Genomic DNA, 24,740 nt, shown 5'->3' with positions numbered 1-24,740 from the left:
TGCACAGCAAGTAAGTGCTGACCTTGAGAGTTCTATCTGCCTTCAAAGCCCTGGACTATGCCAAGGAGAAGAGAAACCAGTGATTAAGAAAGCCAAATGCTGAGAAGAACAGCTCTAAGTTACTCACCTTTGTGAGGATTTAGTTCAATGCGATACTTCTCCACGTGTTGAGCTTTATTTCTAATTAAAAGCGGTTGCCCAATATTTACAATTTTCAAGAATCTGAGAAAAGGTGTATGTGTGTGGGAGATTCATTTTGGGAAGGAGCGCTTTCTCATAATGTGGAAATCCTACCACATTATCATGTAAAAAGTCACTGATTCTGACAGCATGTCCCCTGATGCTGGGTCACCACCTAATCTCAGCTCCGGAACTCTCCCTGGTACCAGCTGGCCGGGTCTTATCTCTTTTACCTTTCTGGACGCCATCCACTTTTCAAGAAGGTTAATACTCCATCTCTCTAAACTAGGTGCCGATAAAGGCAAATCGAGGGTTTGTTTCCAGCTGTGCTCAAATACAATCTTAAGTACAAGCAGCCCACTGTCTACCAGACTCATATAAAAGTGTAAATTCTACTGAGTGACTCCAGAAAGCCCAGCTTACATGCACCGAAGGTACCAAGAACTTCGCCGTGTTTGGAGACAACCCAACATTTCAGATTCTCTTGCAATGTGGGTACGAGAGAAAGAGGCAGAAAAAAATTCAGTTCCAGGCGAGCACCTTCTGGCTGGTACGTTAATCTTTGTTTTCATTTTATACTATTCTCTTTAAGGGTTGATTTTTGGATTCCGTGTGTTCTAGTTATTTCCTAATCTCGTGATTTTCCTCATTCTTTTCCTTGAAGGTTAAAGTAAAATAAAAAATCATTATGAACAACTTTAAACATTTCCCTACTCTTCCTTACTAAGTACAACTAAAAAACCTGGAAATAGGTTGGTAGATAATCAGCATAACCAAAGGGTAGGCAAAGGAAGGCAGGCTGGCTAGGATCACCAGGACTTGAGGAAAATCACTGTGACCTGGCTTATTTGGCTTCTATTGACATAAAACTGAAAACCACCTTTCATACTAAGCACCAGAAAAATTACACTCTGCATAAGGAAAGGCAGCCAGCAGAGACCAGCTGACATGGGTCAGATGTGGGCACTCAGACAAGGCTTTTTAAGTAGCTGTCACTGAAATGCCTCAATAACAATCTAAATATTCTTGAAAGAATAAAAAAGTTAAAAAAATATACCGAAGAAACACAAGATTAAAAAAAAGAATCAAATGGAAATTTTAGCACTAAAACCACCACCACCACCACCATAATAATAATAATAAAGAATTTTAAGTATGGGCTCAAGAGCAGAATGCATATGAAAGTACAACTTTAAGAGAGAAAAAGAGAAATTACGAGAGCTGAACCACATAGGGAAGGGAGACTGGGAAACAAACAAACAAAAACCCCAGAGCTTCACGGACCGCCAAGACCGTAATAAACTACCTAACATTTGTATTCTGGAGTCCCGAATGGAGAGGAAGAGACAGGACATTTGACAGAGGAAGAGACAGGACATATTTAAGGAAATGATGCCTAAAATCTTCTCAAATTTGGTCAAAGATGAGAAAGATTCAAGGACTGAACATTAGCCCAGTAGGAAAAACACAAAGAAGTTCATGCTCAAACCTATCTCAATTAATCTTCTGGAAACAAAAGACAAAGAAACAAATCCTGGGAGCAGTCAGAGAGAAATGGTATATTATCTTTGGAGGACACTCATTTGATTAACAGGGCGTTTTTCAACTAATGCCACTGAAGCCAAAGGAAGGGGCACGACACGTTTCAAATTCTGAAAGAAGAGCACTGTTAACTGTAAATTCTGTATCTGGCAAAGTTCCCTTCAGATGGCTTGTTGAATCCAGCAGGACAGTAGAGGCACTGTACATCACAGCCAAGTGGGATTTCTCTCAGGTAAACAAGGTTGGTACAATATTTGAAAATCCACCAGTGTAATTCATCAATTCAGATGGCAAAAGAAGGAAAAGCCTAGGACCATGTCAACAGAGACACAAAAATCATTTGGCAAAATTCATCACTAATTAATTCATGACAGCCCAAGACCTCTTTAAAGGCTTCTCACTGACACTGTGAATAGCACTCGAGGAACATTCTGGAAGCTTTTATCTCTGCATATCTAATCATTATTCCCTTGGAATAAATTCCCAGATGCAGACTTACTGGGTCAGAGGGAGTACAAAATACTTGAGCTTTGGGTACATCTGCAGCCGGTGTGCTCTCCAGAAAGGGGGAAGCAGACTTTTCTTACCCCACCAACCACACCAGCAGCTCGTGAGCAGCCTATCTAATTCTTCATGTTGGTCTGCCCCTGATTCAAGACAGTCTTTGTTCAAGAATGTTCTTAGGGTCACCTGAGAACTGGCTGAATGCGTTCTCTGCTCTCTCATGACCACACCTAATGCTTCAGGAAATTCTGTTGATGCCTCTTCAGAACAGATCCAGAACTGCCTTCTGCCATCACCTGGACCAGGGCTCCGGGGTTCCTAACAGGCCTCCAGCCCCTGCTCTTCACATGGCAAAGAGTGATCCCTTTTCAAATATAAATCAGAATAAGTCACTCTTCTGCTCTAAATAGAATCGCTGGGCTTCCGTTTCTCTCATAATAGAAGCCGAAGCCTTTACAATGGCCAGCAGGGCCCTACGTGACATGGATCTCTGTTCCCTTTCTGATTCCATCTTTCTCAGTCTCTTGGTGTCAGCTGCACTGGTCCCTTCTTGGCACCCTGATCATGCCAGGTGCCACCGTCCCGAGACTCACACTGACTGCTCCCTCCACCGGAAATGCCATTTCCTCGGAGAGGCTATTGGTCTGGCAACTCCTCTTTCTAATCTTATCTTCTTACAGTCACTCTGTTTAAGATCTCAAGTTTCTCTCTCCTTTATTCTATTCTCTGTTTATTTTTTTCCACTGCAAACATGACCTTGTAACAAATATAATATTTTCTTCTTCTTACCATTTCTTGTCTGTCAATTTCTGATGAAATACAAACACCACAGGGGTCAGGGGTCTTTGTTTGTGCACTGATGTACTCAAAGCACCCACGACAGTGCCTGCACGGAGTAATGGACGAATCTCAGGCAAGGAATCACTGAGTCTGTTCAATGACTATTATGCAATCCTTGCATTTGAGACAGGAGAAATGGATGCTGTGGGAAAATACTCCCACTACAGTGAATTTAAAAAGCTTGCAAAATATTTCAAATATTTGTGCCAAGGGGCTGGGTTGTGGTTCGGTGGTAGAGCGCTTGCCTAGCACTTGGGAGGCCCTGGGTTCAATCCTTAGCACCACATAAGAATAAAATAAAGGTATTGTGTCCATCTACAACATATATATATATATATATATATATATATATATATATATTTTTTTTTTTTTTTTTTTTTTTTTTTTTTAGAGTGCAAATACTTATGCCAAAAAATTATAAGTATATATGCATACAAAAAAGACTGGAAGGCTACTGTGAAAGTTGTGAGAACAAAAATGGAGTCACTTTTGTTAAATCCTAAAGGAATAAATAAATAAAGTCAGAAGGCTGTGAAGGGGCTCTCATGTTGACACCTGATAACAAGATCACAAAAGATTCTACCAGAACTTTTTACAAAATTCACTGTAACCTTCCACAGAAAATACCTCTGCAAAGATGTCCGTCCATCCTTGGATCGACTTCACCTTTGTTACTGTTCACTGGAGCCAAGGGCTATGCTTTCAGAATAACATGTGCAATCCCCTACTTCCGGCTTGAAAAAGCATCCCCTTGTTTCAGCCTCCCTGAGCATGCACACAGGTCACTAAGGCAAGCATGTGCCCTTTGCAAAGTTACTCCCAAAGAAACTTATTAATCTCTGGAGAATGTGTTTGTCATTCAGGTTGACACTATACACCAAAATGGTTTACTAACTTCCATTTTCCCCAATAAAATGTATTGCTCTTACAAGAAAGTTAAAGTTGTTTTCAAAAACAACATCGGTTGGGGGAAGAATGGACCCTAAAGGAGCACAGGGAACTTTCAGAGTATTCTGTATTTTAACTGTAGCGGTAATTACACTGCATTATTTGTCAAAATCCAAGCACTATATGCTATAAAAAGTGAATCTTTATATATATACATATATGTAAATTAGGGGGAATCACAACCTCTGGGACAGGAGTCCCCTGTGTTTCTCCTTTATAGCAAAGCAAGAAAACTTCTTTTTCCTTTTTCCTTTTTCTTAAAACTGTAACTGGATTGGCATAAGGACCAAGCAAATTTGGTGACCACAAAGGGACCCAAGGGCAGCTTTCTTGGGCAGGTTTGGCTCTCCAAGGAACCCCTCTTCCATGCTAAGGATGCAAGGTGGCTGGCAAATTTGTTAACGGCCAACTGCTGAAGACTTAGGTGAAGGGTGAGTTTGCCTCAGGTCAAACTGAAGGAGCTACTCCTGTGAGTAAAGGGAGGGACTGAGGGACTGTCCCAGCAGCTGCTGAAGGTCCTTTTGCTGTGGGCAACTCCCACCTTCTCTCTTGGCTGAAAAGGATAGGTTGCTCCATTGTGGTCCACTTTGAGAAAAAGGAAACTGAACTCAGTAAAGTCGTGACACCCTTGGCCATCTGGTAAGTCCCCAGTGCGCATGCTGAGACTCTTGTTTCCACACATCTTGTTCCTCTTTGGGGGGACATATGTGGTTCTACTGGTGTAGGAGTCAAGGTTAGCGGGACCTGAGAACCTCGGGACATCTGCTCCTTTCTGGTCTGTCCTAGGTTCTCATCTGTTTGTTGGCCTTGGGTTTGGGAATTCCTTCTGGTTGTCTGTCTGTGTTTTTGTTTGTATTTGTTACTGCCCCTTTTAAGACATGGGCAATACTGTGTTGATCGATAGGTAGTCTCTTGGGAAAGATCTTGGCTGTCTGTCTTAAAGGTTTGCATCTGCTGGCCATGGCCATGGTTTTAGGGATCCTCTCTGGTTATCTGTCTCTGTGTCTCTTTTTTGTACAATCTTGCAATTGGAGTTGGTCTGTCAGAGGTTAAGTAAGAGGAAGGAATTTGTAAGTACAGGTCTGTCTGTTTTAAATGCTCCCATCTGTCAGTCATGGTTTTGTGATCCTCTCTTGTCTCTCTTTGTGTTTTTTGTATCTGCTACTGGCCCTTTAAGACATGGGCCAAATACGTTGATCTTACCAGTAGTCTCCTGGGAAGAAAGATCTTGGCTGAATGGGCCACCTACAGGTATAAACCTGTCTAAGAAAAAGGTGTTTGACTATCACACAATCTGGCCCTTGAATGGTTTTCTGGATTATCATATAATCTTGCAGTTGAATTTGGTCTGTTCAGAAGTAAAGCATGTGAAAGAGATCCTGTATGTTCAGGCATTTATGCAGTTGCATGATAAGGAGTCTGACTCGCCAGAAGCTACACTGAAGGTGTGCAAGGATAGCAGGACACCAGAAGAAAGGGTTAAAAAAAATAAAAACATTTAAGTTCTTATTTAAGCCCAGAGCTGGCCTTCCCGGCTCTGTTTCTCAGCCTGGCACCAGGCAGCCACAGATCATCTCCCTGGAGGTCAAGGACATCAGCCTAGGGCTGGAAAAAAAAAAAAATCCCAGGAAAGCTGTCTGGCTATAGAAAAATGGCTTCTGCTCTGCCTTCCAGCTCTTATTGCCCAAGGAAGGTAGAGGTTGCTGGCCACAAAGGACAGGGCAGTAGGTTCTAGCCCTCTCAGTCTATGACCTGGGGACAGGAATAGTCTCCCCTTTTGATCTGACAGGATGCCCCGTTTGGCCAGGGGTAGCCCTCACTTAGGCAGAGTAATTCTTGCTATAACAGTATCCGTCAAACTCAGTGCATGGGAAGACTGCAGGGTAAACACCTGCACTTAGAAAAGAGAAGGACAGAAACTAAGGCCAACCCATGCTTTGCTGGCAGCCTCTGCAAAGGGGTCTTCAAGGAAGCCTAAAGAAAAGAATGCCTAGTATAAGAAAAAGGCCCGAAATGAGACTGCGTACAACTGACAGCGGGGACTCAAAGTTGATTGCATTGTGATAATGATAAGGGAGACAGGACAGGCTCAAAAATATCCCATGCTCCAACCCTCTGAACACCACTGTGAGGGCAAAGATTAAGACACAGTTTTTGTATATGTCAGATTGTTTGATCCCTCTCCTGGGATGAAATTAAATGCACAGATAACATTCACAAGGATTGCTTCAGAACATGAATTTAAGACAGGATCTGAAATTAGAAAGGAGAAATAAGAAAGTTATAGGTATGGAAATATATTTTAGTATGGAAAATTAGAAGGTAAAGAAATGTTTCTAGATGATAAAGTATTTTGCATGGTAAAGTAATATTCTTGTGCTAAAATCCAAGATGAAAGAGGACAAAGCTAAGGAAGCAAACAAGTTGTACAATGTAAGTTGCAGGTTTGTGGAAGGTAAATCTCAAAAAAGTTTGTGTATGTGATTAAATTGACTATAATTAGCACAGTGAGCGAGCTATTCAAAGTTTAATGTACTGATATGAAACAAAGTCTGAAATACTGATCTGCTTTTATCATGATAATTTTCTCATATGTTAGGTTTTATTACTTAGGAACACGAAGTCTTAAGGGAATTGGGGTTTGTACCTGCTTTCAAGCTTTGTAAATGATTAGTTTGTAACTGGTTAAATAAACACCTGGTAGAGGTTGCTGGCCACAAAGGACAGGGCAGTAGGTTCTAGCCCTCTCAGTCTATGACCTGGGGACAGGAATAGTCTCCCCTTTTGATCTGACAGGATGCCCCGTTTGGCCAGGGGTAGCCTGTAGGTTACTACAATATAGTTGATATAGTTGATATTGTAGATATATGTGACTATGTATACATCTGAGAACCATATCTGTTTGAGCCTTGCCTGAGTGTTATGTAAAAGTTTATAAAATGAAGGGCTGGGGACATAGCTCAGTTGGTAGAGTGCTTGTCTTGCAAGCACAAGGCCCTGGGTTCAATTCCCAGCACCACAAAAAAAAAAAAAAAAAAAAGTTTATAAAATGAATGTTTACCTAGGTTTACTGGCAAGGTAACAGGTAAGTGCTCTCTTTTATACATTGTATCTGGCATAGAAGGGCCACATTACCATTTGAAGACCTGTCTTATATCTGTTTGCTTTGATTAAGTCTATCTGATCATTAATACTGTTTCTTAAATGTACAAGAGATTTAAGGCTACCCTTTGATTTTTCTTTTGCTAGTACTACTATCCTATGCAGACCTATGATTATTGTTACCATACGCTATGAATTCTAAGTTTTACTTTAAAAGTGAAACTTAATTAAAGGTAAAGCTTATTAGGAGAGCGCTTTACCAAGTTGGTATTCTTCCAACTAAAATTGTCTGTAGCAGAGTCCCCTTCAGATTTATATAGAAACAACAAAATTGGTTGGTATTTATTATTTATAAATTATATATAAAATTTTGTGCTACTGGGATGGGAATTTAAATATTTCTGGAAGTTATTATGGAGAGCCTGATTTGTTCAGAGGTTGACAATGTGGAACATGAAAACAGTCTGCCACCTTTTCTATAAAAGGGAAGGTAAGAGTTCTCTTGGTTTTTCTGTTTGATTGTTTCAGATGTAATGAGTATTAACTGATACTCAGAGACTCAGGAAAAAATACATGAGAACTTTGTAGAATGATATTTTAAAAGGGGGCAAAGATCAGATTCTGAAATAAAACGCTTTGTAGATTTGTCAAGAGGCCAGCCTCGCCTGAGTGAAGGTTCTGCCTCTCCTCCTTCTCCATGTTAGAACGGATCCTAAGCAGTTAGAATTAAGCTTATTTAAAGTTGTGTTCAAAAGGTAGTTTTTTTGTTGTAAAGATTACTGTGATTTCAAAGCAAATGGGATATAATTGGAAACTTAAGCAAACGTTTGGGTAAATTGTAAAAGGTATTTAGGTTTGTAAAAAGAGTTTTAAAGGAAAATAAAACTTAAATATAATTGAGTTGATAAATATATGGGAATATAGTTGGGAAAGTGCTTGCCTAGCATGTTTTTATATATATAAACACACACACACGCAAACGCGTATATATGGGTCTTGGTAGAGGCTAAATTGGCATCAGAGATACGTTACTGTTTGTTTGTATTTTCCTTGTAAAATTTATATCTGTTGTCTGTTAAGTGTTTTGCAGAAGTACTATAACAGAACCTGAATTAATTTGAGATGACAAGCCATCATCATCTATAGGACAGATAAGATATAAAGCTATAATGCCAGTACTAATACCGACCCCAATTAAATAAAAAGCATAATTAGAAAATCACAGATATTGAAGTTATACGTTTTGGTCTCCAAAAACTTGGAGATGAAAATCAAGGAAGTAAAAGGGCCAAGTAGCCAACATTTTGGCTCTTGGCCTCTAAGGTCAGCTAGGACCCAAAGAACTATGGGACCCCTCTCTGGGTCCTGTAACTCTAAGTCACCTGATATGCTGATCAGGGAGATCCAAGAGAACCCGAGAGAACAGGAAACCAAACTGTGCATATTTTGCAAAGTAGAGGGTCATTTTAGAGGGAAACGTCCCTGAGGCTTCCAAGAGAAGCTATTTATGGTCAACAAGACTCTGACCCATCCTGGCAGATGGCACCACTGGTAGAGGAAAGCTAAAGGAGCCAAGAGGCTTCACCCATGTTCCCAAGAGTGATCTCTGGAGAATCTCAGCTGACTCTTAATAGTAGCTAGGAACAAGGTTGGTTTTGACCAACTTGGTCTTAAACACCTGACAGGAGAGTATGGCCAAAGCATAGTCCTACAGGGACATTTGAAAGGGAAAACAATAGTTTTTAAAAAATGTAACTTAAGATGTACGCTTGTGTCAGCCCTACTGAAAGTAAAGTTGGAGGCTATAAAGGAAGGGTAACTGTGTGGGAGTGCCTAATAAAAATGATCACAAAGGACTCTAGAGTCACGAGGTTGTCCTGAGTCAATTTGAGCCTGATCCCATAGACCTATAAATCTTCCTAACCTCCTACATAGATTAACTGAATCTGTTTTTCATTGATGTGATTATGAATTACTGTCTTTATAGTTTTCAGAGACTGGCTGAAATACTAATTAGTTTTGTACTAATTGTTTACAAAAAAAGTAATTGCTGTCTTGTTTATTGTTGTCTTAGCATGATTCTGCCCTAAATATGCCTTGTCCAATCATCTACTATCTGACACTGTGGACCTCTGGATTCCCCTGATGTTGAGTACCCTTAACTGTCCACGCCCCACCTGATCGAGAACAAGGACTTTGGGTTACTTTCCCCAACTTCACCCTCTTTTAGCAGGAAGCAGCTTGGAGATGTCGTCACCCATGTTTCCACAGAAATGGAATGTAGAAATTGACAGTGGGGAATTTAACAGTGGTCCACTTTATCCTTTGAATGCAGCCCTTGCTGTTCTGCCACTGTGACTTATTTTTTAAAACAAACATGTTTATTTCTCTTCCTCTCCCTGCTCCTCCCTCATCCCACCCTCCAACTGAGGGCGAACAGCATTACCTTTCTTTTCCACCCTAGGCAGAGTTATCAGTCCTTGAGCACACACCCAGCACAGGAATGCAGTAATTCAGACTTTGGGGGTGGCCCCAGGAGATCTCAGAAATGATTATCTCTCAAATTAAGTTAATTACAACTCTGGACAGAGAACACGTGGAATGAAGCCTTTGAATCACCTCTTTAAAAGCACTCTGTTCCTGCAGAATCACAGCTTCTGGGAGGAGTCCCCTGTGTTTCTCCTTTGCTAGCAAAGACCCTTTTTTCCTTTTTCTCAAAAAAAAAAAAAAAAAAAAAAAAAAAAAGGAAAAAATACGTATACACATATAAATTATGCTTTTAATGAAAGCACTAACTGAAGCCCCCCACTGGTGCCAGGATAGAGCCCTGAGCAGTGCCCCTCCCCCAGGCCACCCCGGGGCAGGGAGCCCACCCAGCAGCCCGGCACTTACATCAGTTCACCAGATTTCAGCAAGCAGATTTCAGCATCCTGCCCCACGGGCATGTCCTCAGAGTCCTCAGGGGTCAGGGAGTTTGATGTGGAATCCCTGAAACGTCACGAATGAGAAGGGAGCCATTAGCTATCAGTACATAAGGTCCTAAGTGCTGATCCCTGCAGTCTTGGTCATATAGCCAACCTCAGATTGCATGGGAATCCTTAGGTCACAGAGGCCCAAGGACAGGAAGAGGACCACAGGTGGCAGTGACTGTCCTGGTGGCTTCCGCATGGGTGTCGGGAGGGTGGGCATCAACACGAGCAGACCACCCTCCACACCAGCAGTGACAGCCCCCTGGGGCCATGTGACCAGTCCCACTGATTCCTGCCTCCTCAGCGCCGGCCCACGGTTGGAGAAGCCTGCACTGGTCCATCTCTGGGGCAGAAGAGATGCTGGGGCCTAGAGGGAGGCGACGGGACAGAGCCGCGGACAGACACACTTCCTCTCTCCTCACTGCACTATGATGTAGGCAGTGGGAGCTCCCGTGGCAGTATAGCCACTACCTGGTTCTCAAAGTATGCTCCCTGGAGCGCCAGCGGTGGCGGAGGGGCACCTTACGCCGCTGCCTCCTCTGAGGAAGTCACAGCACACCGTCCATCCTCTGGGAAGCTTGGGCGCTTCTCCCCAGGCATGGCCTGAGCATCACACAAGGCCAGCTGCCTGGTCCGCATGCTCAGCCAGGCACACCAACTTTCTAGCACAAGTCATGGCTCCACTCTGGGTGGGGCCTTGGTCATGAGCCTGAGTAGCCTTGAAGGTGATGAGCAGGGCCCTCCTGCTGGGCGGTTTAGACACTAGCTGCTGGCTAGGACCTTGTACGTGCTGCTAGGTGAGACCTTGTTCTTCCATCTGGGTCCCAGCTGTGTTCCTGCCTCACAGGAACTGAGAAACAGGGCCACAATGTACCATCCTTGCACAGCGAGGGGTAGCAAAACAGTCGATCAGGGCCTGTGCTGGGCGCCTGGGGACTGAGGTGCCAGGACGGGGAGCACCAGGAGCTCTCCACACGGACGCAGAAAACGCACGATTCCGCCAGTCCAGCCCAAGTCTGTCACTTGACTGTGGGCAGGAACATTTGTGCAACCCTTGGTACATCTGCAGCAGCAGCACCGCACGGAGAATCTGGGGGGAGGTGACAGGTGGCTTCACTGCAGGTGCTTACAACATGGTGGCATCTGCCATCCACTCCTACCCTTAGTGCCCCACTCCATCCCTCACTTCTCCCCAGAGCACACATATGTCACAGCCTTGGTCACAATGGGCCTTACTTCCCTGTTTGGGGTTCTTGTCTTCCCCAGACCACGCATTCCCCCAAAAGCAGGGTCTGCAGCTGGGCCACACAGGACCCAACCACGGCAGTTCAATCCCTGACATTTGCAGGGACCCAAGAACCCAAAGGCTACTTGCTAAGAAATGTACAAGGGGCCTGTAAATTATCCGTGTGTAGCTTCAGGAGAAAAGCACAGAGGAAATGCCTTGATGGAAGTCAAGACGCAGGGACAGATGCCTGAAGGAGGAAGAGCCTGAGTGGCAGGTGCTGGCCTAGCAGCTCCGCACCAAGGCGCCACTGCAGCCACCTGGCCTCTAACTGCATTTCTCTTGCTACCAACTTACAAAGCCTCCAGCGTCTGGCAGGGAGAGGCTAATGTCCCCCAAGATTTGGTTTCTGCCACATTCTGGCCACCTGCCAGTGAGTCAGGTCCACTCGCCCTCAGGTGCAGCAGTTGCTGCTTCCACCACGTAGCTCCTATGTCCCAGCCTCGTGCCTGTCTGCTGCCCAGTGTTGGAGGGCTGCTTGGGGTTGCCTCCTGCTCTGAACATGCCCTGCACACCTGCACCTCCCTGGGCAGCCCTTCACTTCCTTGCTCCCTTCCCCTGCTGGCTGGGGACCTGTTCCGAAACTCTTCCCTGGGGAACACCTTTTTCTTTTGCTTTTCCATGTGCTGGCTTCCATACCTCCACCCTCTCCCCAGGGACGTGCAGTCACAGAACATTAGCTTGCAAGAGGAGCAGCTCCAGAGAACACCTCGTGCTACCCCAATTTGATGGTGGAGAAGCTGAGGCCCAGAGCAGAGCCTGAGGTCGCTCAGGCTGTCTTAATTCATTTGCTTTCATCCCTTTCCAAAAATGAGTTAAAGAAAAATAACAGGATGAGAGAAACTCTTGAAAACTGTGGTAGGCCTTCCCCATTTCCCTGCATCTGGGATAAAATATCCTCCTTTATTATTCTCTCACTCCCTTCATTGCCCTCCTCTCTGATCACCATGACACCCAATGATTGATTATCTGCCAGACAAACAGCTGAGTCACACGGTCGGTTCCCAAGACCTTGCTGGCCCTGGCTGAGCCCCCGCACAAGTGTGGATGGGGGTGGGGGTGGTCTCAAAGGTAATATTAGAGGCAGAGAATTTCCTTTTCAATGGATTTTCATGTGGGTCATGATTCATTGAGTGGGCTATTCATTTACTAGGTCATGACCAACATAAAAATCAACCAAATAAACTAGGAAATATGAATTTAATAGCACATGGCTTTTTGGAAGGATAACTATTGTTTTAGGAGGTGCCTGCCTTAACTTCATGTAACCATATGTGTACACCTGAGTCCAAGCGTAAAAGCTACTACTGTGGGATAGATAGGGCAGAAAAATGTTCCAGCAGCTGTTAGAGGCAGTCAAGGGATACAAGTTTTAGGGTGTCAAACATATGCAAAACCACTAGAGGGTGCCCTATGTCCTACTATAGCCATTTCCTTTTCTTACTATTAAGCTGGTTTTCCTAGAAAAGAAACCGGATGGACTCAATGCCCACAAGTGACCTTCCTTCTCTCCTTGCTGTGGGGCCTCCTGCTAGATTGGTGGCTTCCTATGGCTGATGGCATGCCGCCATTTCCTGAGTTTCCATTCTGGTGTATGCACAGCAGTCTAATGATTTGCTTGTCCCTCTGGGGGTGGTCAGCTGGTGTAACCTACTGCACACAGAGCCTAAGTTCAGTAAACGCCTGTGTAATGTGCCTTGGCATAAGGTTTTTTCCTATACCAAATGCCCTCAAGGGAGGATGCAACCAAGGCTCCACTTTAGAACTCACTAGGAATCAAGTGGGGAGTGCACACAAGGCAGGAGCTGAGGCTGCCCCTACCATGCAATGTGGTCCAAGAGGCCACCTCTCTGGGGCGAGGAGTCACGGTGGAGTCTTGCCCACTGGAATCTGTAGTACATCACGTTACAAATCAAAATGCCTTAGCCTGCTTTTTATTAAAAAAAAAAAAAAAAAAAAACTATACAACTTCAACCCTGCAGATTGCCTGGAAAGCATAGATTCTCTGCCTGTTTACAGTCTAGCTAAGGAACACCCAGTGGCCCCAGAGGTCTTGCTGATGATCTTCCTCAGAGGACTCTGTCAAACACTGTTATGGTTTGGATGTGAGTTGTCCCCCAAAAGCTCACATGTGAGACAATGCAGGAAGGTTCAGAGGAGGAATAACTGGGCTCAAAGAGTCTTAACCCATCAGTGAATTACTCCCTGATGGGATTAATTGAAGTGGTAGGGTGTGGCTGGAGGAGGTGGGAATTGGGGTGTGGCTATGGGGGTACATATTTTGTATCCGAAGAGTGGAGTCTCTCTTTCTGCTTCCTGATGATGCCAGCTGCTTCCCTTTGCCACACTCTTCCGCCATGATGTTCTGCCTCACCTTGAACCCTAAGGAATGGAGCCAGCCTTCTATGGACTAAGACCTCTGAAACCACGAGCCCTCAAATAATCCTTTCCTCCTCTACAATTGTGCTGGTCAGATCATTTAGTCACAGCAGAGAAAAAGCTGACTAAGACAATCACCCTCTGTCCCACTGAGCCCTGCATGGTTAGGAGTATTGCTTTGCTTGATTCTGCAGGCTCCTCTAGTCCCTCTGGTCACCTCCCTCTGTGAACAGTCACCTGTAAACTAGAGAGGTCTTCAGGTCAGCCCTGCACTGTCGATATAGCAGCCAGTAGTGACGTTCATCAGAATCAAAGGAAATGAAAAACTTGGTTCCTAGGCTGCACTAGCCACACTTTGAGCACTCAGTCTCCATATGACTGGTGGCCATTGTGTTGGACAGTGCGGTGGAGGGCACTTCCATCATGGCAGATGGCTATGCAGGCATGGAAGGCTGGGTTGAACCACACTCTGAAATGTGGGGCACCTCTTTATTTTTCTGTTAAATTAATTTTACTATTATTGTCTTATTAAATTATTTTGTTAGTTTCAGTATAAAGTTGCTAGAAAATTCCTAGTAGTTTTCCTTCTAGTTATTGGCTTCCTTTTTGCTTAAAAACCAAAAGCACCCTTTTAGTATCTTGACTCCTGATGATTTGGTGCCTATGGTCTGACCACAGCATACAAACCTGCAGTCCATCCTCGTGACCAGAGCCAGGTGCCGCTGAGCTCTGGGGATCTTAGCCATGAACTCATCCTCCACAGCCCTGCCACCCACCAGTGCCTGATGGCTACATTCTCATCCCAAGAGCAGGAACGCCTCACCCCCAGATCCTGGGTGTGGCATCCTAACAGCTCCGACTTGAGAACGTCAGGTCTTCTGAAAAGGTGAGCAGGTTAACAGGTCTGACTTAAATCTGCAGCAGGGATGTCTCTCACTTCCCTTTTATTCTTCCCCGATTCTTCTTAGAAGATATTCAAGTAATTCAGGGGAAGTCCAAGGTGCATGTGACTGGGTACTCACCCTCAAGTTTAGAGGTTTGTTTCAAAGAAAAGTAATGCCCTTCGAACAGGCAGTACTGCAAATAATAAAAGGCGTTTTGTAAAGTCGTACTGAAATACAATTTGGCCCCCTGACTGCGAGTGGCTTTTTAGTGGGCAAGTCTTTCACGCGACACAGAATTTCCATTAGAGGGTGGTTATGACAAGGTGCCATGCTTTCTCAGATACACATGCCCCACAATACCTGTGGGCATGTGTGCACGATCCTGGAGGGCAGTGGGGACAGGCCTCCATTCTTCCCCATCGAGAATGATGAGCACAGACAGCTGACAGGTTTGACAAGGCTCAGGACGGTCTAACGCCACCCAGACAGAGCTGACTTGTCCCTGGAAAAAACTCATCTCTCACAGCTAAACAATTCCAGTGTCAGACAGTCTTATTCTAAGGGCTCTCCTGCCCTAAAAGGTCTTTTGGAAGGATGGGGACTTTGGTTCTCTCCCCGACAGTATTTTGCTCAGCCCGTTCACTTGTCCATTTGTTCACATGGCCTCTTGACACTTGCCCTAAAAGAACATTTCGGTCATTTGTACTTATTTGGTGGAAAGGACAGTTTGAACGAGTTAATTCAAACAAGGCCTGAAAACCCACTACAGGTCTGCAGATCTTTCCCTGGGGCTCCCTGGCACAGTTCCATAATCAGAAAGAACAGGTTAAGAAGCACTGGCTTTGCAGTCAGACAAACCTGGGTGATTCTTTGGGACATGTGAGTTCTTGTTAACTTCCATTTATTCATCTGTAAATGATTAGGAAGTGACAAGGATTAGACAGTTGTTCAAGGGAAACACCCAGCATGGTGCACAATTTTACTGCTTCATAGTAAAACTGAGTGTTAGTTTCTGGATCCTGAGGCTGCTACTGGTCTCTACTTCCAATTCCTGATACCCCCTCTTAGGAAGAGCCACCAGAGTTTGCCTGGCAGGACGCACCAATCTTGTGGGGTGGCAGAAATGGCGCCTCTCTACCTACTGCCCTCACCACCTGAAGCTGGTGGAGACGTGACCCAGGCACGTATTCCTCCCATTCCTGTCTCCTAGGTGTGGTTTCCCAGAAGGCTCAGTAATGCTGAACCATGAGGATGAACACGAGCTGTGCTGAGATCAAGGTGTCAACATGGGGGGATTCCAGGTGTGCAGAGGGCAGCCCCACGAAACCAGAGTCCATGAGGGTTACCAGTGGGTGGACACTGCCTGCCAGGAGGGCCTGTGTGGTGTGGTTGAGGCAGGGCAGATTATCACTCAGAAGTCATTGGTCCTCTGCTTAGGCACTGACAGGGACCTGAGTTTGGATCTCTGAATCACCAGCTCCTAGCTATGTGTACCGGGGGCTGCAATTTTGGTTCTGGTTTTGCTTTATATAGTGTTTTCATCTATAAAATGGGGATAATACCCACTCTGTAGGGCTGCTAGGAGGACTGATGACTGCTGTGCATGTTGGAACTCTCTGCAGGTGTGAAATAAGGTGAAGGGACAACCACCCTCCTCAATGGACTGATAGAGCCAAGAGCCAAACTAACTGTTTGCCTTTAGTTTACAAATACCCACCTCTCAGGTCCTGGTAAAAGACAGGAAAAAGAGGGTATGAGGTATTAAAGCCGTGCTTATCTTTGACCACCACATACATGTGTATTCTGACCTGTAGGTTGGAGGTAGGGGTGGGACTCTAAAGTTACCAGCCAAGAGTGCTTAAATATGCAGCGGAAACACAGACCACATCACAGAGAAGTAGAGGCAGATCTTGCATGGTGAGCAAGCTCGTCTCTGGAACAAACTGACAGGGCACCTCTGCTGGTGAGTCATTTGTCTTTTTCTTTATAGCAAAAAGAAGGGGACTAACCCCAGGCCTGGTTGGGGTTTTCAGATTCCTGCTTGCAGCAGGGCACAGAGCAAAATGGCCAGGCTACAGAGCTCGTCTGTGCTTGGTTCTGATTCCACTGCTGCCATTTGCTGCTGAGGGTTAAATTAGAGAAATGCAAAAACTACTGACTTTGGTTCTGGAAACACAGTAAGTGCCTGTAAGCTGAGGGGACAGCTCGGATTGGTGTAAACAGACACCAGGGAGGTAAAGACAGTCTGGATACTGTCCATATTTGACCACTCAATAATCTGTCTTCCTTTCATTTCTTTTGCATTTTATAAAACAAGTTGTTATTCCGGATTACTGTTTGCTTTCTTTTTTCAGTATAAATCAATATGCCACTGTAGAAACTTTGGATACTATACTATAGAAAAATATATAGGACAAAAGGAAATCGGTCACTCACAATTTCACCAACCAGAGGCTAACCGATGAAAAGATTTGGTCATTTTTCAATTTAAAAAATAAAATCACAATTATAAAGTTAATCACCTATCACAGATTGTCAATCAAGGGTCCACAAAATATGGGACTCATGAACTCCTAGAATTGCAGGCATGTGTATACATTATTTCTGAGGAAAGAGCTACAGCTTCCCTGCAATTTGAAAGGGTTTTTGCATAAAAAGGTGAAGAATCATAATAAAATAAATTTTTGTCACCTATCAGTTGTAACAGTAATAGGTAATAATTTTTCACATTTACTAATAATTTTTTCATAGTTACTTTATATTTACACTGTTCTGAGCCATGTAAATGCATTTTCCAAAATATCGATGGTGCTTTGTAAACATTTTGGTCATATTCTATGTCTGAACTGTAATTATCATTTATTTTTATCTGTCTTTTACATTATTTCCAAAGTTGTACATATTACTTTACTTTTCAGAAATCAACACAAGACTTTGAGTATAGAAGATAAAGAAATGAATGCTTGTAACCTTTCCTCTAAGGGCAGTGATTTTTAATACTCTATCTGCACGGAGCTGTCCGGTCCCCATCTGCCAGTATAATACTTAAGTTAACCAATTATCACACGGCATTTGTACAGGTCCTTTGAGGAAACATGTAGTGCTGATGTAAGGATCCAGCAAAAGCTGGAAGAGGATAAAAGAAGACAAGAAAAAGTTAGGCAATAATGAAGAGTTAGACCATACTCTTAAGAAAAGAAAAGCTGCCTGTTTCTTACTTTAAATGAGTAAAAAAAAAGTTGTTGTCCCTAGTGAAGCAATAACATACACATCACCATCTGACCTACTTAAGTTAGCACTCCAGAAACGTTTTAAGCAGGATGCCTACTGGTTCACCTATCATCCTTAGAGATCTGACCTTCTGTGGTCTAGGTGAGGGGACTACTTACTGAGCAAGGCTGCTCTTTGATGCGGGGAAAAGGCACTTTGGCCCCAGGAAACATGGTGTCCAAAGGGCATTGGGGTGGGCTGCTTCCAGTCGGACTCAACTTCAGGAAAAGAAGTGTCTTTAATCCACACGGATTAAAGTGGGGAGATGGCCTCACCTTTATATGCCCTCATCTGGCCACTCAGGGTTTTTGATTGTGCTAACCCCTGCAGGTCTCTGTCCAAACACCTGCTCTTTTTTTTTGGTTGTTGATAGACCTTTATTTTATTCCTTTATTTATATGTGGTACTGAGACTCGAACCCAGTGCTTCACACATGCTAGGCGAGCACTCTGCCACTGAGCCGCGACCCCAGCCGCAAACACCTGCTCTTCTTAAGACATCTTCTGGAGGTGCTGGAAGGTCATGAACCTGGGTCACTGGAATGAGCTGGCAAGTGCTAAGTGTCTGCGGGACAGTGGCTAGGCTGGCCTGACACTCTTTAGCCCACACCACAGGTTAGGTTACATCATCCCATGTCCTATCTGTGGTCTTTAGCAGGGTCATAGGGCAAATCAGGGTCAGAAGGAAGTGAGAGTGCCCAGGCACGGAGCTCTGGGAAAGAACAGCAGCCATGCAGCCTTTGCTACAAGTCTCACCGCTGGGGTCGACCCAGCTGGTGCCCATTTCAATCGGGTCTTCCATTTGTGAAAGGAGACCAAAAATGCTACTCCCAGACACTAAGGCATGGCTCTTCCCAGGGAAATCCACCTTTGAAGAGATTCCTGAAGTTGAGAAGTCTTCAGGAAAGGTGTCTGATGGTGGACATCATGAACTATGACAGATGATAAGGGAAAGTCTGGGTTGGAGAGTAAGGGCAGACACCCAACTCTCTGGTCATAAAGTCGGTTCAGCAAGGTCCTGGGCAGCGTGAGCTTTTCTGTGCCTTCCTTCTCTATCTCCTACTCTTCTAAATCTATGCAACTGAGGGGAGAGGTGAACAGGAAGGACTTGCCACCCTGACAGAAGTCTTTGTCCTCCCTAAACATCTGTGGTCACCAGAAGTCTCCTGACAGAACTGATACTTGGGCTTCAGAAATTTAGCAAATTGGGCAGAGGAAGTGCAGCCAGCCGAGGTGAGGCCTGGTGGAGGAAGGCAGGCTCTCCCATTCGGGAGCAGTGCTGGGCTTCCAAAGGGGCCTTGCACCTACTGGACTGCATGGGGGTTTTGTTTTCAAAACAGCTCAGGGTTTTATGGGATGTGCGTGGGGACCAGGTGGATGAGATCCTGCGGATTCTAGGGTTAACAAAACTTTCCTCATCTGGTCTGAACAGCTCCCCCTGGAAAGTAGCCACCTGCCGTATGCTTGACTGTGCTGTTACCAGCAGCACATGGCGGGTAAAGCCTATTTGTACCTACATGGGACAGTGGTAAGACAGGAGTGCCACTCTTAGCCCCAAATATAATTCCTGGGTTTTCTCTCACAGGCACACCGCAGAGCAGACACGATGGAGGAGTATGAGTATATGGATCCCTTGTTCTTCAACGCCTCCAGTGACAGCAGCCAGGAGCACGAGGGCTTCCTGCAGTTCAGAAGGATCTTCCTGCCCTGTGTGTACGCAGTGGTGTTCGTTTTTGGCCTGGTGGGGAACTCCCTGGTGCTGGTCGTGTACATCTTCTACCAGAAGCTGAAGAGCCTGACGGATGTGTTCCTGGCGAACCTGCCCCTGGCTGACCTAGTGTTTGTCTGCACTCTGCCCTTCTGGGCCTACGCAGGCTTCCACGAGTGGGTCTTTGGCAAGGTCATGTGCAAGACCCTCCGGGGCATCTACACCATTAACTTCTACACCTCCATGCTCACCCTCACCTGCATCACTGTGGATCGCTTCATCGCTGTGGTTCAGGCCACCAAGGCCTACAACCAGCAGGCCAAGCGGATGACCTGGGGCAAGGTCATCTGCTTGATTATTTGGGTGGTCTCCCTGCTGGTTTCCTTGCCACAGATCATCTACAGCAATGTCCTCCAACTCGACAAGGTCATCTGCGGCTACCACGATGAAGCGATCACCACCATAGTTCTTGCCTCCCAGATGACTCTGGGATTCTTCCTGCCACTGCTTGCCATGATCGTTTGCTACTCTGTCATCATCAAGACTCTGCTTCGCGCTCGAGGTTTCCGGAAGCACAAATCTCTAAAGATCATCTTCCTCGTGGTGGCCGTGTTCCTGCTCACCCAGACCCCCTTCAACCTCGTCAAGCTCATTCGCAGTACGAGCTGGGAGTACTATGCCATGACCAGCTTTGACTATGCCATCATGGTGACAGAGGCCATCGCGTACCTGCGGGCCTGCCTCAACCCTGTGCTCTATGCCTTTGTTGGCCTTAAGTTTCGGAAGAATTTCCGGAAACTTGCGAAGGATATTGGCTGTCTCCCTTACCTGAGAGTCTCTAGTCAGTGGAAGTCTTCTGAGGACAATTCCAAGAGTTGTTCTTCCTCCCACAATGTAGAGGCTACCAGCATTTTCTAATCTGTAGGCCTCCCTGGGCTTGAGAAACTGCTCTGGAATTGGCAGGAGCATGGCTGTCAATGCTCTGGATCTGATGCGGGAGGCTTTGTTTATAGCGAGTGCATTCTCAGAGAAGAAATCAGACATGGTGGTTGGCCTCAGTGCTTCACAGGCATGGACATACCCTGCTCTCCTCTCTTATTAAGACCCAGAGCTGATGCTTGAAGTGGGGGATGTCTATAATTTTTAAGGGCTTTCCTTCCTAATCCCTAAGAACACTGAAGCCCAGGGGATGAAGATCTTGGGATGATATCCTAAGATCTCAGGTTTGCCATTACTGGGACTGGAGCTGAAGAGGAAGCACAGGCAACAAAGTTGTTGGTGGCAGGTGATGTGCTGGCTTCCAAGTACAGAAGACTCTCCTGACCACTGGCAAGGAGTGGAGATGGGAGTGGTCTTGAAAGCAAGTGAGGTCTATGTAGCTCAGACCTCAATCATCAGGTACCTAATAGGAATGAGGTCAATGTCTGCCACACCTTGGTTTTTGCATAGGTGATGCTTAGGTTCTCTCTGATTAATCCTGGGAGGACCAGCACTGGAGACTATGTGAACCCAAACAAATGAGAGTTGGCTGGAGATTCCAATGGCTCATGCAATGCTAGAACAATGTGCAAAACAGCTTAAGACTAGAAAAAACATAAGCGGCATTTTTGGCGTGGACTCTTGGGTGGCTTCACTCACTTAAAAAAGGGAATTATCAAATGCCTGCCATATGCACATATATGAATGTGCACACACACAGTCACACACATCAAACAGCATATGAGTTTCATGATAGGAAATAAAATTTTTAAAAAGTCTTTGAACTACTTTTACCTTTAGGATCATTCAACTTTAATATGGTGTGTCTGAACCTGCAAAAAAACAGTTACTGGGAGGGAGGAGTGGAAGTTCACCAGACTGGACGGTGGAGAATGGAGGGACTGGAGGGGGGATGGGAACGGGAAATCAGACATAACTTCCTACGTTCATATACGACACACCACCAGTGTAGCTCCACATCATGTACAACCACAAGGATGGGAGGTTATACTCCATGACTGTATGTCAAAATACATTCTATTGTCCTGTGTATCTAAAGAGAACAAATAAAAAATACACCAGATATATGAAGATATATTTTAAAAAGCCAATTACTTCTAGGCTCAGAATACAAGAACTAAGTTAAAACTGTAAACTTGTGGGGCAAGATCTATGAAGGAAATGGAACACATCAATGGTAACAACCTTGCTCTTTCACTGTGGTTTCCAGCCTCCTGCCCAAAATGAAGGGTACATTTGTTCAACTTCTATAATATAGTCACAGGATGAGAGAGTTTTAAATGTCAGACTTTACAAAGGTTGATTACATCCTGACAATCTATAAACAGGTTAAAGATACTTGTTGGGTGTGTGTCCCCCAAATCACTGGTCGAAATATGGAGAACTGTTTAACAATGGCTAGGCGGAGTGACCCAGAAGGAAGGCCAGAATTGGCTCACCCATGTGGTTTGGGGGTTGGACAGACAATAGATCAGGGTTGAATCCCTGATACTCACCAGCTGACAAGACCCTAAGCAAATCCTAACCTCTGTCCTGCTACTTCTTTCTTTTTGGTGAGGCATGGGTCTTAATGGTACCTACCCCTCAGGGCTGGTATGAGGGGACTTGAGATGAAAGCAAAGCCCCTGGTAAGTTTGCATTTGTAGGTAAGAGGGCCCCCAAGCTGGGAGTAGTTATTATTTCTTGTGAGAACTATTGACACAGAATGGAAGCCCTCTACATCAGCTGTGTGTGGGGGGTGGTGGCAGCGTGCCCTCCAGAGGTGTGGTCCCGCTGAGCACTGGCCAGGCCTTGAAAGGCCCATGTTACTCCAGGCTGTTTCACAAACATACCCCAGGCATCCATGAAGAGAACTTCCTTATTACACTCGGGCCACATGGACCAAGTGCTTCCTCACACAAGCAAGTCTGCCTTCTTCAGGGTGACTCGGCTTCCAAGGGGGTTTTGGTCATCCCCCTGTGTGCATTCATCTTAATGAGGAACACTTCTGACAGAGGGGCCACGAGACAGTCTCTAGCCTCCGTGACAGTGTCTCGGCTCAAGAGGCACAGCCTCAGTGGGAAGGAAAGAGTGAAGATCAGGGTACGGGGTCCTGTGGCATCTGCACGGGTTCCTCAGAGAGAAGCAGGGCTGGGGTGCTCAGCCAGGGCTGGGCAATGCTCCACCCTGGGCACCCCTGGCCAAGTCACGCAGCATCCCCAAGGCTTGGTTCACCATTCACATGACTGGCTGACAAGAAGGGAGCCTACACCTGGGGTGCATGGACAGTGCAGTCCAAGGTCCATGCATGGGCCAACCTGAGCAAGGCAATGGAGGGGGCCTGCTGGGGCCGTGGCTTTCCCTGACCAAGTGCCTGGCTGCAGAGTAAGCCAAATGAGACAGGGTACCTATTGAAGTGTGCCTTCTCCCAGGCTCCCTGCAAAGTCTCTTGTACAGGTCCTTCCACAGTTTAGAAAAATGCTGTCCCCAAGGCAACAGCAGAATCCTCCTTCAATTCTTCTACCTCCTGGGACACTTGCTGATCCACTCTGGGTGTTTACCCGCTACACTTGAGAGTAGACCTGGGTCACCAATGGCAATAAACACTAGCACGACACATGTAGGTTATAGAGAGCTTCACATCTTGCCCTCACTCCATCCATACCACAGTCCTGGAAGCAGAAGATGCTCTTATAACAGGCTCCATTCCACAGAGGAGGAGCCTGAGGTCAGGGGAGGACAGAGTTGGCTCTTGACCTCATAGCCACTCTTCTGCCTTGGCCGCCCCTCTGCTCACACAGTAGAACATGGCGTCAAAGGCCTGGGGTACAGGGAGGACTAGGGGCAGGAGGTTGGCTGGATGAGGACCCACTGGAATCCAGCCTGCCCCCTGGTGGCTTTGGGGTCAGAGGTAAAGAATGTGCACCTCCCCAACAAGCGCCCAGCTTATGGCGGTCATAGTGCCCATACAGCAGAGGCCACAGAGGCCTGCATTGTCTGAGAGTGCTAAACTCAAGGTGATCCCCCAACAGGGGTCACTTGGCCACCCAGGTATTCCTGGTGAGCACACAGGTGAGAAGATGTGCCACAGGAGGGAAAACACCATTTTATGGGAAGCCTGACACTGCCATCCCCATTTTCAGATGAGAAAATGAGTTCAGAGATGAATCCCTGTGAAAGCTTACACAGCATGGAGCCTGCTACCTCTGCACCATCTGAAGGTAGAGATCTTGGGTTAACCCAAGCACGAGGTGGCTGTATAACCATATCCTGTTCTTGTTTTGTTTCTGAGATACCAGGCATCCAGTCTCCTGGTTGTGACCACAGCTCCCCCCAGCACTCTGACCACGGAGCACTAGTTCTGAAGCAATTACTGGCAAAGAGGCTCTGTGGGCAAGCTTCAGCTCACCGTGTCAACCAGGTACCTGGAGAAGATGCTTTCTTCAGAGAAGATGACGGGGCTATGAGGTGCAAGGTACTGAGATGCAGAGCAGCAGGCACACACAGCTCAGCCCCTGACACTGCTACTCAGGGAAACAGCTCACCTCCATGGAAGGCTCTAGGTGACAGGCCCCGGCTCAGTGCTTTGCACATGTGGCTCTCACCTACTCTTCCTAAGAACCCAATGGGTGGGTGCTATTCCAGTCCCTCCTGCACAGGAGAGGAGACTGAGTTCAGGGACTGCACTGCTGGGGGCCACGAAGCCTGGAGATGGCAGGCCAGGGACTTGTTCAGGTGTTCCTGATTCCAGTGTAAGCTCTTTACCACTAGCTGTGCATCGGGTGGCCAGGAAGGGAGGCCATGTGGGGTTGGGGCTGAGCAGAGGCCAAGGGGACCAAAGCCCAGTGCCCCTAATGGTTCTTGCCCAACTTCCAGGCCTGATTCAGCAGCTGACAAGAGCTTGGTTTCCTTCTCTGCCTGCCACCTCAATCCTGAGAACAGCTGGATACCTGGTCACATGCACCACAGGGGAGGGACTGTGTACCTGTTCCATGCCACATTTGGGCTGAACCAAACATGGGGGATCCCTGGGAGGTTGCTTAGCAAGTCCCCAGCATGCCACCAGGTCCACCTGTGACTGACTGGGGCACTTTCTTTGTTCCATCTCAGCCAGGATGGAGGGTAAGCCACCTCTCAGCCCTGCAACATGTA

General features: G+C 45.9%; 2 protein-coding genes across 4 annotated transcripts in view; one reads left to right on the top strand and one right to left on the bottom strand.

Moving 5' to 3' along the window:
• Fyco1 (FYVE and coiled-coil domain autophagy adaptor 1) overlaps positions 1–24,740 on the bottom strand; it is a 78,559-nt gene that overhangs the window by 13,492 nt on the left and 40,327 nt on the right. Inside the window, exon 15 of the mRNA XM_047532445.1 lies at positions 10,009–10,104. Coding sequence (XP_047388401.1) covers positions 10,009–10,104 — 96 coding nt within the window. The remainder of the gene's footprint in view (positions 1–10,008; positions 10,105–24,740) is intronic.
• On the top strand, positions 14,534–21,891 carry Cxcr6 (C-X-C motif chemokine receptor 6). Of its 3 annotated transcripts, none has more exons than XM_047532444.1 (2): positions 14,534–14,635; positions 19,488–21,891. In XM_047532444.1, exon 2 carries the CDS (start codon positions 19,509–19,511, stop codon positions 20,526–20,528), a length of 1,020 nt encoding a protein of 339 aa, XP_047388400.1. In that variant the 5' UTR covers positions 14,534–14,635; positions 19,488–19,508; the 3' UTR covers positions 20,529–21,891. The 3 variants fall into 3 exon arrangements, with proteins under 3 accessions (XP_047388400.1, XP_047388398.1, XP_047388399.1); XM_047532442.1 differs by lacking the exon at positions 14,534–14,635 and adding an exon at positions 16,532–16,596 and having other exon boundaries at positions 19,488–21,890; XM_047532443.1 differs by lacking the exon at positions 14,534–14,635 and adding an exon at positions 16,686–16,810.

Source organism: Sciurus carolinensis, chromosome 17, assembly GCF_902686445.1.
Source record: "Sciurus carolinensis chromosome 17, mSciCar1.2, whole genome shotgun sequence".
NCBI classification, from domain to species: domain Eukaryota; kingdom Metazoa; phylum Chordata; class Mammalia; order Rodentia; family Sciuridae; genus Sciurus; species Sciurus carolinensis.
Note: the sequence above shows the minus strand (reverse complement) of the source record. Positions and strands in the feature narration are given on the sequence as shown.